Source organism: Triturus cristatus, chromosome 8, assembly GCF_964204655.1.
Source record: "Triturus cristatus chromosome 8, aTriCri1.1, whole genome shotgun sequence".
Taxonomy (NCBI): domain Eukaryota; kingdom Metazoa; phylum Chordata; class Amphibia; order Caudata; family Salamandridae; genus Triturus; species Triturus cristatus.
Genome location: NC_140591.1, coordinates 1531913516 through 1531926336, shown reverse-complemented (window position 1 = coordinate 1531926336; position 12821 = coordinate 1531913516). Strand labels below are relative to the sequence as shown.

General features: G+C 44.6%; 1 protein-coding gene across 5 annotated transcripts in view; it reads left to right on the top strand.

Moving 5' to 3' along the window:
* Positions 1 to 12821, top strand: part of ARRB1 (arrestin beta 1) — a 793940-nt gene that overhangs the window by 190927 nt on the left and 590192 nt on the right. Inside the window, exon 1 of one of the 5 annotated variants that reach the window (XM_085623373.1) lies at positions 10059 to 10579. The exons of 3 other annotated variants lie outside the window; for them this stretch is intronic. In XM_085623373.1, coding sequence (XP_085479499.1) covers positions 10374 to 10579 — 206 coding nt within the window. In that variant the 5' untranslated portion in view covers positions 10059 to 10373. Of the gene's footprint in view, positions 1 to 10058; positions 10580 to 12821 lie in introns of those variants that run through there. One more of the 5 variants, XM_085623372.1, reaches the window with a different exon arrangement.

Below are 12821 nucleotides of genomic sequence, written 5' to 3'. Positions count from 1 at the left end.
AAGCCATACAAGCTGGACATACAGACAAAATTGGTTCACAAATATAACGACATACAAGAACACTGAAAGCAAACTAGAGAGCTAAAAGCCAGACATAGAAACTAAATCAACTAACAAATACAACTGTAGTCCTCAATTAGAATACATACCAGCAGTACATACTGGACGGCAGTTAAAAATGCACTTCATCGCATGCTTTATAAAAAAAATGTAATGAAGAACAGTGTCAAATGGACATACTGTGGTATACTGTGAAACAACAGCAATTAGTTAAACAAAGGCCACTCCAAAAGGAATTTACAACACCATTATCAGGATACAGGAACTGATAAAGCTGGAATGTGTCCTCTGTCAACATGGCAAAGTTGGTAGAAATATATCACAAGCGTTATCCCTCGCAAGAGTAGCGTCCCCAACGGGCACTCCTTCAAATGAATTTCAATGAAAATTTCCGTATATTATTCATAAGGTTATGTTTTATTTTTAATTCGGTTCAGTACTATTTTTATCATAGTATAATTGACTTGTACTATGGTTCATTAATTTCTGCCCAATGTATTTCGGGCTTAATCCTTCATCGGGGGACTTAATATCTGAAAACAAATGATAAAATAGGTAACATTCATAAAGGTACAGGATAAACAATTGTAATTCTTGTTTACAAGTAGGTGGTGACCTTGGTGACATCTTTACATGCTCAAAAACTTTAAACCTCCTATGAGCTCTGGTGAAAGATCTGTACAGCTGAAAACTCATATTAACCTGTTTACTGTGTATCATAATTATGTTCCTGGTGCTCACAACATAGCATTCCAATACAGAGTGAATGAGTGGCGTGTATAGTTGGTAAAACTACGTGAATATCAGGGGGTATGAACAGTGCTTGTAATAATAATCATTCCGTTCACGTTGTGTAGCGATCCAAAATACATAAGAGTGCAAATGAAGTGATTCAATGGTGAGGGTGAATAACCCAGTAAGTTCAACGGAAGCGCTTTTAGAAAACCGAACAGGTAGGGAAATAAGGTAACTCACTAATTGATTTTACATTCCATCCATATAAACGAATATCTGTAGATGAAAAAGAGCGAAAAAACTAAAATTGAAATAAGGGTGTGCTGGTCGGCCGAATGTGTCTTACAACCGGCAGTGTACGCGCTGAGTTAAATTAAGTCAAACTTACGGTTAAGCCTTTCCAATTGTTGGAACCTAAAAGTTAACGTAACGTCGAAATTAGTTAATATATTGAAGACCCGAATGAAACAAACTATTTTAAGCAGCTATCGTGATTAAGCTCACTGTTAGAATATGGTATTTGCTTGTACGCTGGGGTCCTTGCATTTAATCGGAAACAAAATGGATCGAGCGATGTGTTATTAAAAAAGGCGGAAGTGCGAGACATGTGATCATGACTGACAGTGTAAAAAGACTGAAACAGTCAACAATAATATGATGTAAGTAAACTGATGATGTTTAAATGATACAATCAATGTGAATGAGCCTTATTTTTAACAAAAGGTATTAAGATTCCACGAGAAACATTTTCACAAAAGATATCCAAGAAAAGGGTCCCTCGCGAGTATATGACTCGCGATGTGTAGAGATAGAAGATATCAATAAAGTTAATTGAAAGAAAAAAGCCTGTGAAACTACGAGACTGATATGGAATACCCGAGTACAAGACAGTGCTTCTAGAGACAAAACGTGGAAAATTAATGGAAAATTACGCTGATGAATAAAAATGGAACCCGATATAAACAGGTTGGATGGAATGAAGGTGGAAACCTAGTGTATGTTTCAGTGTGATCATGTGAGATGCTGGTAACCTATGTAATGAAGATAGATACCACTACTTGTATACTGGTAAAGAAAGTCGATGATGTATATAATGACTGTCTAATAAAGATGACGTGTCATTGTGTTATGACTCTCCTTCATTTTGCACATTTGTCGGTAGACTGAACACATGGTGGTATGATAACATATTACACAGTGTCACCCAGAACGTTTTATAAACAATAATTATCTAGTGACCTGCGTGTCTTGTGACTGGGGTAATTTGGTACATCCCTGTTGTCAAAGGATTTTTTTTTTTAAACATTCGAGGTAAGTCTAAACAATGGATGTGAACTTTAAACAGAAATAGAAAGTTCATACCAATCATATATGTCCAATGTGTAGTAATAAATTCAAATCATTCAATACTCCATGTACGCTGATATGCGTGCATGTTTACAATTTTCATAACAAAACCTATAGGAAACAACTGAGTTCCAAACGTTCGTTCAACCCTTTTGGATGCAATGTATTCATATAGTTTATCCAAAAAGTTGGTAGAAAGCCATTTTTTGTCACTTCCGACCAGTGCTTAATTTGTAAAATAGTAGGTGCCGGGGCTCTCGTCAGGAGGCCACTGCAGCTTGCAACACACATAGCCCCTGCTATGCTGCCAACAATAGAACCAACACAAGTACTAACCATCACACTCCCACAAGTGTGACTATTTGGACTATTTCAGGCCCCCCAAAGCTGTAAGAATGGATTGGGAGGCAGGTCAGAGTCAGTTTCATGTTTATTTAATGAATAGTTACCTTTTGTTGTGGTCATCTCCAAATTAGCCAGACAGTGCCACCTTGTGGCAGCTGTCACAAGTGCTGGTGTTAAGAATTAAGTGCCGGTTTGAGCACTGGAAGCCACAGCTCAAATTAAGCACTGGTTGCAAATCACACCTCCCGCTGATGAGGGAGGGATAACTTGCAGCTTATTTCACCAATTGAAGTTAATGACCTCAACCGAATCAGACTCTATCAGGAGTTTTCTGTACAGGTAATTCACTGCGCAACATTACTCTGCAGTTCATATTTCATTTAAAAGCAACTTGGCTCCACTCACAAGCAACGCTGGTGTGAAGGAATTTATCCTCACGGCATAGAAGGATGCATGGTATACGGTCAAAACCAGACTCTTGTCACCCGTTTCTCAAAGACAGGTCAGGTCCTTCCCCCAACACTCACTCAGAATAATCCATGTCAATGGCTGTACATGGGAAGTTAGTGGCTAGATGTGAAACCTACTCAGAATGCCAAATGTATTATCTCACATGAGTTCCTGGTTTTCGAATCCCCCTCAAATATATGCCCCTCCCTTCAAACACCTCATGAAATTGAAGGATGAAGTGGTATGCTTTCAGAAATTCTACCAATGTAATTAAAAATGATTGGTTGCAGTCAGTCAACACAAGTGCTATCCTTCTTTTAAAACATAAGACCTTCCCTTTATGAATAAGGGCCACGAGGGTCGACAGACTGATCAAAATGGGACTACGGGCGTTGTTTTAGGGATGCTATCGGTGCATGGGAATTTTTGGTTAGAGATGAGAGCTCTTTATTTATGGTGACTTCAATTCATTCTTCGAGCCAAGTCTGTTTGTGTCATCAGCATGCAGCTTCTGCATAAAGATTTTTGTAAACATGGCTTAGAGTAAATACATCTACCAAATATCTGGGGAATGATAAATCCATAAATATTTGAGTTTTTCTAATTATAATTCTACTAATATTTCCAAAGAGTACACGCTTACATATAATGTTTATTGCCAAATAACATATAAAACATAATATATTATTAGGTTTTGACTGCTAGATATGGTGATAGCCCCTATAATCTCTAAACATCATGTGGGCGGAAGGGGCACAATGCACACCCACATACACTGTGGGTATGCACACCCAATCAGCTCTCACGCTGCCAGGAGTGCCCGAAAGTAGATTCTCGCCAAGCCTGCCTGTCCATGCAGAGCCTTGAAGCTGCCTCCGACCACAGCCCCGCTCACCGCTTCACTCCTTCCTCTGCAGCTGACCGACTCTGATTGAAGCTCAAGCAACGAAAGAAACTCCACTATTAAAAGGTCGGCACCTGCAACACGCCTCTGGAGCATACCCATGGCTCTCAATTCTATGGACCCGGCCCTGAGAAATAAGTGCTGGTGCTTAGCACTGGAAAGCACCGGCACAAATTAAGCTCTGCCTCCGACTCTAAACACAAAGGCAACACCAAAGTAAGAAAGTAAAAACAATAACACTGGAGGGAACTACCTTATGTGTGGATGTGCTCCTAGTGAAAGAGCAAAATGCAGACACACAAAGTGAAGTTATCTGGTAACTAATGTGAATTGACCAACGCCCCCTGCTATATGTTGAAGGGGGAAGCAACATGTGAATGGCACAACATCACAGCAATGGATGAAGACAGCTGGCTGAAATAGAAAGGAGGAAGCCCAAACACTGGTATTTCATACTGATATGAAAACCCCTATTCATATCTCTGTTTCCCACATCTCGTTCTAGGTTAGTCAGAATACTGATGGGATGGACGGTGAGGCCCAGAAGCCAACACCTTATGGTGATGCAGCATTATCTTCCAGCTGTAAATGCCAAAAATGCATTATTACCAGCTTTTAATTTTCTTTACATGCTTGTGAGCATGGACATTCATGTCCAGAAGAGAAAATGAGACAATGGAGCACCTGCATGCTGCCAATGCAAGGACACCAAGACTCAGGTAAAAACCCACTAACTACCGCCAAGTCCCTCTCCCGCTGCTGCTTGGGCACACGGTTCTAGAGTCGTGTTAAGGCTTGTGGAAAGTGTTAATTGCTCCAGGCCCCCACCTTCCAAAGCCCCCCAGGTCAGGAAAGTGCCCATTTTGTTTTATTTCTGTGTATTCTATTTCTCTATCTAAACTTCTCTGCCTACCTTTAACTCTGACTCTGTCCATCCACCCAGTAGAATTGCAATGGTTTTTGGGATCTCAGGTAAGACATATTTTAGCTATTTTTGTGTCACTCTGTTAATGCTTAACATATATTTCAGTATGCTTTGACATCCTGCATTTCTAAATTAACAAGGAATGGAGTATTAAAATTTGATTTTTTTTACGCAAAGATGCCCCTAAATATGTCTTTCCTGGGATCCCCAAAATCCTTATCCACTGCATATCCGATCCACTGCATAGATTCAGGGCCTGTGCCATGCTCCGTGCCAGGCTTGTGTCTGCTAGGCACCATGCAATCTCTCTTAGCTCAGGTTACATACTTCTATTACCATAGCACTCAGCATGCAGCGGGGGCCAGAGGGGGCTGTGGTTTGAACCCTCATTGGGTAGTGGACAGGACTGAACTCCTCCTACCAAAGGATGTGGGATAGTGGTAATTCTTAGCATCTTGTGGCCATCCCTGGTGAGATGGTGCCCACATGTGTTGCAACACCAACGCTGCAAATGGTGTTCACTTTTAGCACAGGATGGGAATCTACAAAATTATGGTTTTCATTTCTGGCTAATGTTGACCATGGTGTAACTGTGATAATTCTTTTGTCGCTATTCTTGGCATGATGGTGCCCACTGTTGCCTTAATGCTAGCCAGTATGGCATAGCATAATGACACAAACTCCTCTAGTTACGGTGGACATTCTTGGCATTCACATGCAGCACTTAGCTGGGTGATGGATGGAATGTTTGAATTCGTCCCAGTAACTGGTGATCATTCAGGGCCACGTTCCAGTCTATCTTTTTTTGCCAACTATGTCACTCTACACAGAGACCAAACATATGCAAACCAGCCTTGGTCCTGCTCTACTATGTAGAGTCCAGCCCGAACGCCAGGGCAGGTGCCCTCCAAATAGGAACCCAAGCAACCTCATACTGGTCTTTGCCAGTTTAGTGGGGTATAGCTTGAGCCTTGGGGCACAGTGTACATGTGACCAATGCCTAGGCAGTGCCTTCACACTTATGTCATACGCTGCGACAAACAACAAGGTGGTGAACAGAATGCTTAGTTTGATCTCAGCCACTGGCAATTGCTTGGGTGGCTTTCCAGTATGTCATTCTAGACAGAGACCTGCCTTATGCAAATCTGTGTTGGTCCTGTTCAAATAGGAGCAGTCCAGCCTGAGCGACCAGGGCCAGATAGTTCAAAACTGTCTGTGGTTGCTTGCATCATTCTTGAAGATGTACATGGTGTGGCTGCTCAGCCTGGAGTTATCTACTTGGAGCAGGACCAAGACTTTTTTGCACGTAGCTGGTTCCTGTCTGAGGTGCCATTGTGGCAAAAGGCAAAATAATGGACTGGATTGCGGCTCAGAGTAATTGCCAGCCACTGAGATTAATTACAGTAACTTACCCATGCCCGTGTGCCTTTCATAAGGTGCCCTCAAGCCTGCATGCTTGCGTATTGAGAGAGGGAAGTAGTCTAACTTGCTCTGCGTAAGGACAGACTGTCAGGGAAGAGCAAGGTCCATCGTGTCATCTGTGGCTACAGGATGCCAAGGCTTGGATCCTGAAGTGATCCGGGAGGACCCTGGTGCCTGTAGGCCCCTCAACTTCTCATTCTGGTTTCTCGCCGGAACTACAATACCACAATCGTGTGATTGTCAAAGGCCCAGTTGGCTGCCACTGCGTGATTCCTGGAAGCCCAATCAGGACTGCAATGGCTGGACTGGTGAAGGGCAGAGGTGGGCTGCAACTTCTGAATTGCTGAAGGCCTGAGTGAAGCTGGCGAACCGCTGAAGGCAACTGCCATATTATGCAAAGCCCAGTCGGGACTGCGTCTGTGGAACTGTCAGCCTGGACATAGGTTACAATTGCTGATTGTTGAGAACTCCCTACCTGAACATTGCCTACCCACAGTCTGCTTAAGATTGCACTATTGCAAGACTGTTAATCTCTGAGCTACAGACTGCATCTGTTGTGGCTGAGACCACGACCATCTAGGCCCCGGCGACAATGAACCCAGAGTAGCAACCACAAAAAGACAGCTGGATGGACACGTTGCCCAATATGGCCCTTACCTGGCGAAGAGACTGCAAGAGACCTGCTGGCTCTTTTTGGCTTTTCACACACATGTGGGAGAACCCCTTGGGGTGCCAGATGACAGGGTAAAGGACTCGTGCAACTCTTCTCCTGTAAAGAGGGTAAGACAACCAGACTGAGAGCATCTTGTTTTCTGTTGGTGATTGATAATTCACCTGAGCTGAATTCGCACTACTTCAGATTACCCTTAGAGCAAGGAAGATCCAGAAACAGGAGAGAGGCCTTAGAGAGGCTTGTGAGGAAACAGGGTGGGTATAGCACCTACGAGGAATAGCACCCCGAGACAAGGATATGACTAGTGGAGTTCATAATAATGCACACAACTATGTGATTAAAGTACTTAGACCGACAGTGGGCTGGACATTCACTGTATTGTGTTGATGGTTTGATAGTGAAGCTCTGAGCTCCAGAAACCCCTCTACCTCTCCAAGAAGCCTTTGAATGCTTACCCTTGCTATCCTAAGATCCAAGTGTGGAAGAGGTTGTAGTAGAATGGGTCCCAGGACATCGGTGGAACAATGACCTTAACCCCCACGGTTGAGGCACAGTAGCCCCTGCGTGCCCCATGGTTTTCTGAAAATGGTCTGACACTCGCATCTATGGGCCTCCTCTGTGCCAGACACAGTCATTAGGAACCCGGAGCTGTTAAACTCAGAATTCTCACTTCTGCTGCGCGTATATGCTGTGGTGAAGGTGCCTCATTCTCATCATCTCCACCGTATCCTGCATTTTCTCTCCTTTCCTGACACAGGTATGGCTGTCAGTGCTTTTCTATCTTCTAGACGGGAGTTTATGAACGTCTTATAGATGGGCCTCTCAAATACAGACATACATCTGCTCGATTGCTCAACCTCACAAACTTTGAAGTGTTTCCTCTTGATTAAGCTCTTTGCAGGTCCTTCCATTGTAACAGCGGATCATTTTTAAATCTCTCTTTACAATAATTATATTAATATTGCTAATTACAACTTATGTAGTGCACAATCTTGATTACTATGGCATCACAGAGATCTTTAGTGGTCTACGGTATGACCTTCAAAACATTTCCATAGCAAACTGGGTCAGATTTGGTGTGCATGAGGTGAGTGGTCAACTTTTAATGAGTAGCAAGTGTTTTTAGTGGAGGTGATTGGAGGGCTGTACCATATTGCTTACATATTTTGTCAGTGGGAATGGATGGGAAATGCTATGTGTGGCAAGACGCTGATGATAGAAATTACATTTGGGTGCCTTAATACTCAATCAATTTCATATTTCGGCTTTGCCGAGTGTTTCTCACATATTGGGCTGTAAACAGCATCAGACCTTTGCTCCAGAGGAACAAATGCCATCAGCCACAGCAAGATCTCAGATTCACAATGATGAGATCTGAGCTCTACTCAGAAGCCTGTGATCGGTGCAATTAAATATTGGTGTGCCCAATACCAAGGCTCCATAGTCTGGATTCCCCCTCGTGTCTCTTTAATCCACTACCCGACACTCGATGCCCCTTTATATCACTCTTGCAGGTTCCTGCTTTCACTCTTCATGAAGGTTCTTACATTGTCTGTCTTTCCATTTCGTTTGTTTTTCTCCAGCCCCCGCCGACAACCACTGGCTCAAATAAAGCACTGCCTGGAACTCTCTGCCGGCCACCCCATGTCTAGAAAATGGCCACCTCAGACCTGAAAATCTGTGTGTATACATCTAGCAATCTATGGCCGTGTCCCCTGTCTTTCGCTTTCTGCAGTACCTAGATGTCTTCCTTAGGTGGGGATGTGCTTTACAGGAAAATATGATATCAACTCATTTCTCTTTGCACATGTTGTTGCTTGTTCATTTTTCAACATGTTTATCTGAAGTTTTCTGGCCTCTCTTTCTGTTTGTATGTCTACCCACTTGTCTTTTACTGTCTGGCTGTCTACTCTTCTGACTTTATATATCTCTGTTTCTTATGTATTTATATAGCTCTGTTATTTTTCATGTCTCTTTAAGTGTCCATACTCTGTGTAGTGATCTTGCCTGATATCTGTATGTCTCTGTGTATCTTTATCAGTATATATCTTCATAGCCTTCGAGCTCAGTCTTTCTTTGGAGTTTCCCCTGCCTGTCCACCTGCTTCCCTGTGTGTTTTCATTCATAGGGTGTCAGGTCTTCAATGTGTTAATTTGTGCCATGCTGTGAAACTAAATGAGTCCCAAAAATGTTGGAGGAAGTGTAGTAATAAACCCTGATTCAGACGTGTATTACTACAGTGTAAAGCACAGTCCGATGTTATTACCACAGTAGTGCGTAACCCTGGGCGGGATCTACTGGATCACCTTGCTCTCGGATCTTCACTGCTCACATATTGGGCCACTCCTATGAGATTGTCCTAAGGCTGAACTGAAACACCCGTGCTCATCAGTACAGCACTTGAAAAAACAGCCTGGGATATACCGTAAAAGCACATCTGCAGGGGGTAATATGCTATTTGTTGCCACTGTTGAAGGAGGGGAGGGGCAGCATGACCCACCTGAGTCGTGACCTTTCCCCGCACTCAACAATGATAATAAGTAGCATATTACACTCTGCTGTTTGTCCTTCTGTTCATCACTCCAACTGTCTGTCCACTCATCTGTAAGTCTGTCCTTCCTTTCCTATAGCCAAAGTCTCTCTGGCAGTCTGCCAGTCCATTATTTCATCACTGTGTGTGTCCATGCATCTGTCTTCCCAGCTGTACAACTATCTGTCTGTCCATCTGTCCACCTGCATGTCTGTCCATCCAGCCATATGTCCTTTCTATTTTGTGGCATCCATCCTTGCCAGTTGTACCTACAAGTGTGTCCGTCTATCTGTCGGTCTATCTCTGCACGTACATGTATGTATGTGTGTATGTATGTATGTATGTATTTATGTATGTATATATGTATGCATGTCTGTCTATCTAGTGGCATTTATTCTTGCCAATCCTACCTATATGTCTATCCATCTGTCTGTCTATCCATATGTCCTTTCTATTTGTGGCATCTGTCCTTGCCAGTCCTACCTACCTACCTGTCTCTCCATCTATCCACCTGTCTACCTGTCCTTCCTGGACATCTGTCTACCCATCGATGCGGCTAAGCGCACACCTTGCATCACAAAAGGGCTGGTAATTAATTCTGCGGCTTCAGCTCGCCGCCCCTCCCCCTTCCTCTCTCTATTTACCAGCCTCATCTATATTTCCTGCTACACACAGCTCCGTGCAGTGCGGCCATCTCGCCCAGACCGCTCTCCGCGCCGGGGTGCAGAGATTTCTCATGCAGGTCCCGTGCCTGCCCAGCACAGCAGACGGAGGCGAGGAGAGGCGCGGACCAATCAGGCTGGCGGCAGAGGCGTCGAGGCGCAATCCCTTCAGAAGATGTTGAGTTTCCACGCTGCCAGGGTGCCGGCCGGACGCCGCGGGACGCCTCTGTTCTCCTATTGATGGGCAGCCTCGGTCTCTGTGCACAAACGCGCAGCCGGGTGGACCAGGGGAGACGCGGGCTGACACGCCAGGCGCCTGGATGGTGTCTTGCAAACGCCTGGGTAGCGGACAAGTTTGGAAGGATGCGAATGCGCTCTGCCAAGTGTACTCTGCCGGGACCGACGTCGCCCACTTAGGGAGGCGAGTCGACTATCTGAAGCTGCGCGCGCTGGGAGGCAGCCGCGAGGACCTGGTGGGCGCGAGCAGGCAGTGCGGCAGGCCCTTCCCTATGGAGAACATATCCCTGTGAGTATGCGCGAGGCGTCCGGCCTCGCGCCGGGCTGCATGCATTGTCCTCAGCAGAAGGTTTGGGCAGGTCTGGGATCTGCTGCAGGATGTCGGTGGAGGGCAGGAAATGCTTTGTATTATGCATTTTTCATAAGTGCGGGGAGGAAATCTGTGCAGTCAAGCGGGGGATGCTGTGGGAATCCATCACCGGATTAACTCAAGTCACCGGAGTTGAGAGAGCGCGTCCATGTCATGCGCAAAGTATTCCGCTGATGAGGCGGTGAGCGGCGCTTACTGTTTGTCCTTCTGTCTGATTGTGTGTGTCCTCCGACGACATCTTCAGACATCCAGGAATGTGATGGAATTCAGTCAAGATTCGCACCCAACTCCACAGCAGACCCTTAGCCAATTTCATGTTGGGGGTGAAGTCTTCACCAACAGTAGGCCATATCATATGCACATAGGGCTTGTCGTGTAATAGATAGGGAAGAAATACTTCTGGATTTTCACATAGCTATTCATTTATTTACTTAGCGGTCAATTTTATTGCTGCAACCGAACAGATCTATGGTGACATCTAATGAAGGTCTTGACTTTGTTGGACTGTGTGGCGTTTTCCTCATAAAGTGAGTTAGTGTCGGTGGTAAAACTGCTGCTAGGGCCAAGATGGCTACTGTGTGGGCCAATAGGATTGCAGTAAGGGCAATCGGGCCAGGTGCATTCATAGGAGCCGGTGTTATGGAACCTTTTTTTTAAATGAGTAGCCAAACGTTGTTTGCAGAAAAGGGCAGTTTGTAGTTCCTTCTGTAATCCGTTAAACCCTCATAGGTGGCTCCACGGTCTTTCAGAATGTTGCCCAATATACGCCTAAGAGCCCGCCCTCTTTGCTTCTTCCTGCTGAACGCTGATGGCCAGAGCAGGTAGTCTTGGCTGGACACCAGTTTTGTTTTTATAGCTGAGCAGTGATGTGCTTGCATTTGCCCAAGACTAAGGAACAACTCAGAGCCAATAACTGTGTTTGTAGATGAATTAATAATGCAGCAAACAAACACCAGACCCTCTATCCATATGCACTATTACCTAAGTTAAAGTACACAACATTTTGGGCAGTCTATGACGTTAAAGAAATGAGTGACTATTAATTTACTTCTTACACTTTAATCTCTGCCCCATAACTACACAGTATCCCGTCAAGGCCTCAGATGAACTCTTTTGTGGTTGTCTCCCTTAACATGACCTTGGATATAAGATTTATGCAAGTCTATTGCCTTGTGTCATTTGTTGCAACCATTGCGGTGGTCTTCTGGTAAGGACTGGGTGTGGATCGAAGAAGCCGTGCCATATCAGCACCGTCTTACTGGAGTTTCAATCCATTGATACGAGGGAACCTGTGGGCGTCCTAAGCGTCTTTACTTCGGGAGGTAGTTCACTTCATTGGTCTTTTTCAGCACCATGAAATGCCTGCACCACTTGTCCTCTACGGCCCTGATCTCAAGAGTTCAATGATCCAATCCTGTCATCCATGTTTGTAATATGCCAGTGTGACATACCGATTTTTAACCACTTTGGGGCCTTGCTATAAATTTGTGGTGCTTTTCTTCCTTTCCTTGGCCACCTGTGATCTGGAGGCTAGCACATAGTCCATAATGCCATGAGAAGACCTCCTTAGATTGACGTGCCACTATATCGTCGCAAGACTAAGGCAAGCTCTCATAGCGTTTCCACACAGAAGCTCAAAAAAGACTAAGCTACTGTGTGGCATCTACCTGTTGGCAAACAAAAGTAAGGCAGGTTAATAGCTTTCTTCCTCCTTGTGCCATCTCCCTGCTGACCTGTCATGCCTTTCACGGCCTTGCTGAATTTCTCCAAGAGCACATTGGAAGGGGATCAAAGCAGCATATAACTTTTATAACTTTGATGTCATTCCTAACTCATCCCACATGGCTTTCATGAAAGTTGACATGACATTTGTTCCTATGATAAGTAAAAATAGTACTTCGCTTTCCGGAGAGGCAGAGCCTCGCTGCGCCTGGTTTCCTGCTTCAGAACCACCAGGATAACACGGTACACTTACGTCTTTTTAGGGTCGAGAGATCGGAAAGTACAGGGGTATCTGGGGATCCTTTGTCAGTCCCCCAGACATATCATTGACTTGGGGTGTCGGGCAGAAATAACAAAGTTCTTTTATCTTACCACCTCAGGGGCCAGAAAGAAGGCTTGTTAGACTGCCAGGAGTCCTGGTGACATCAGAATTAATCTC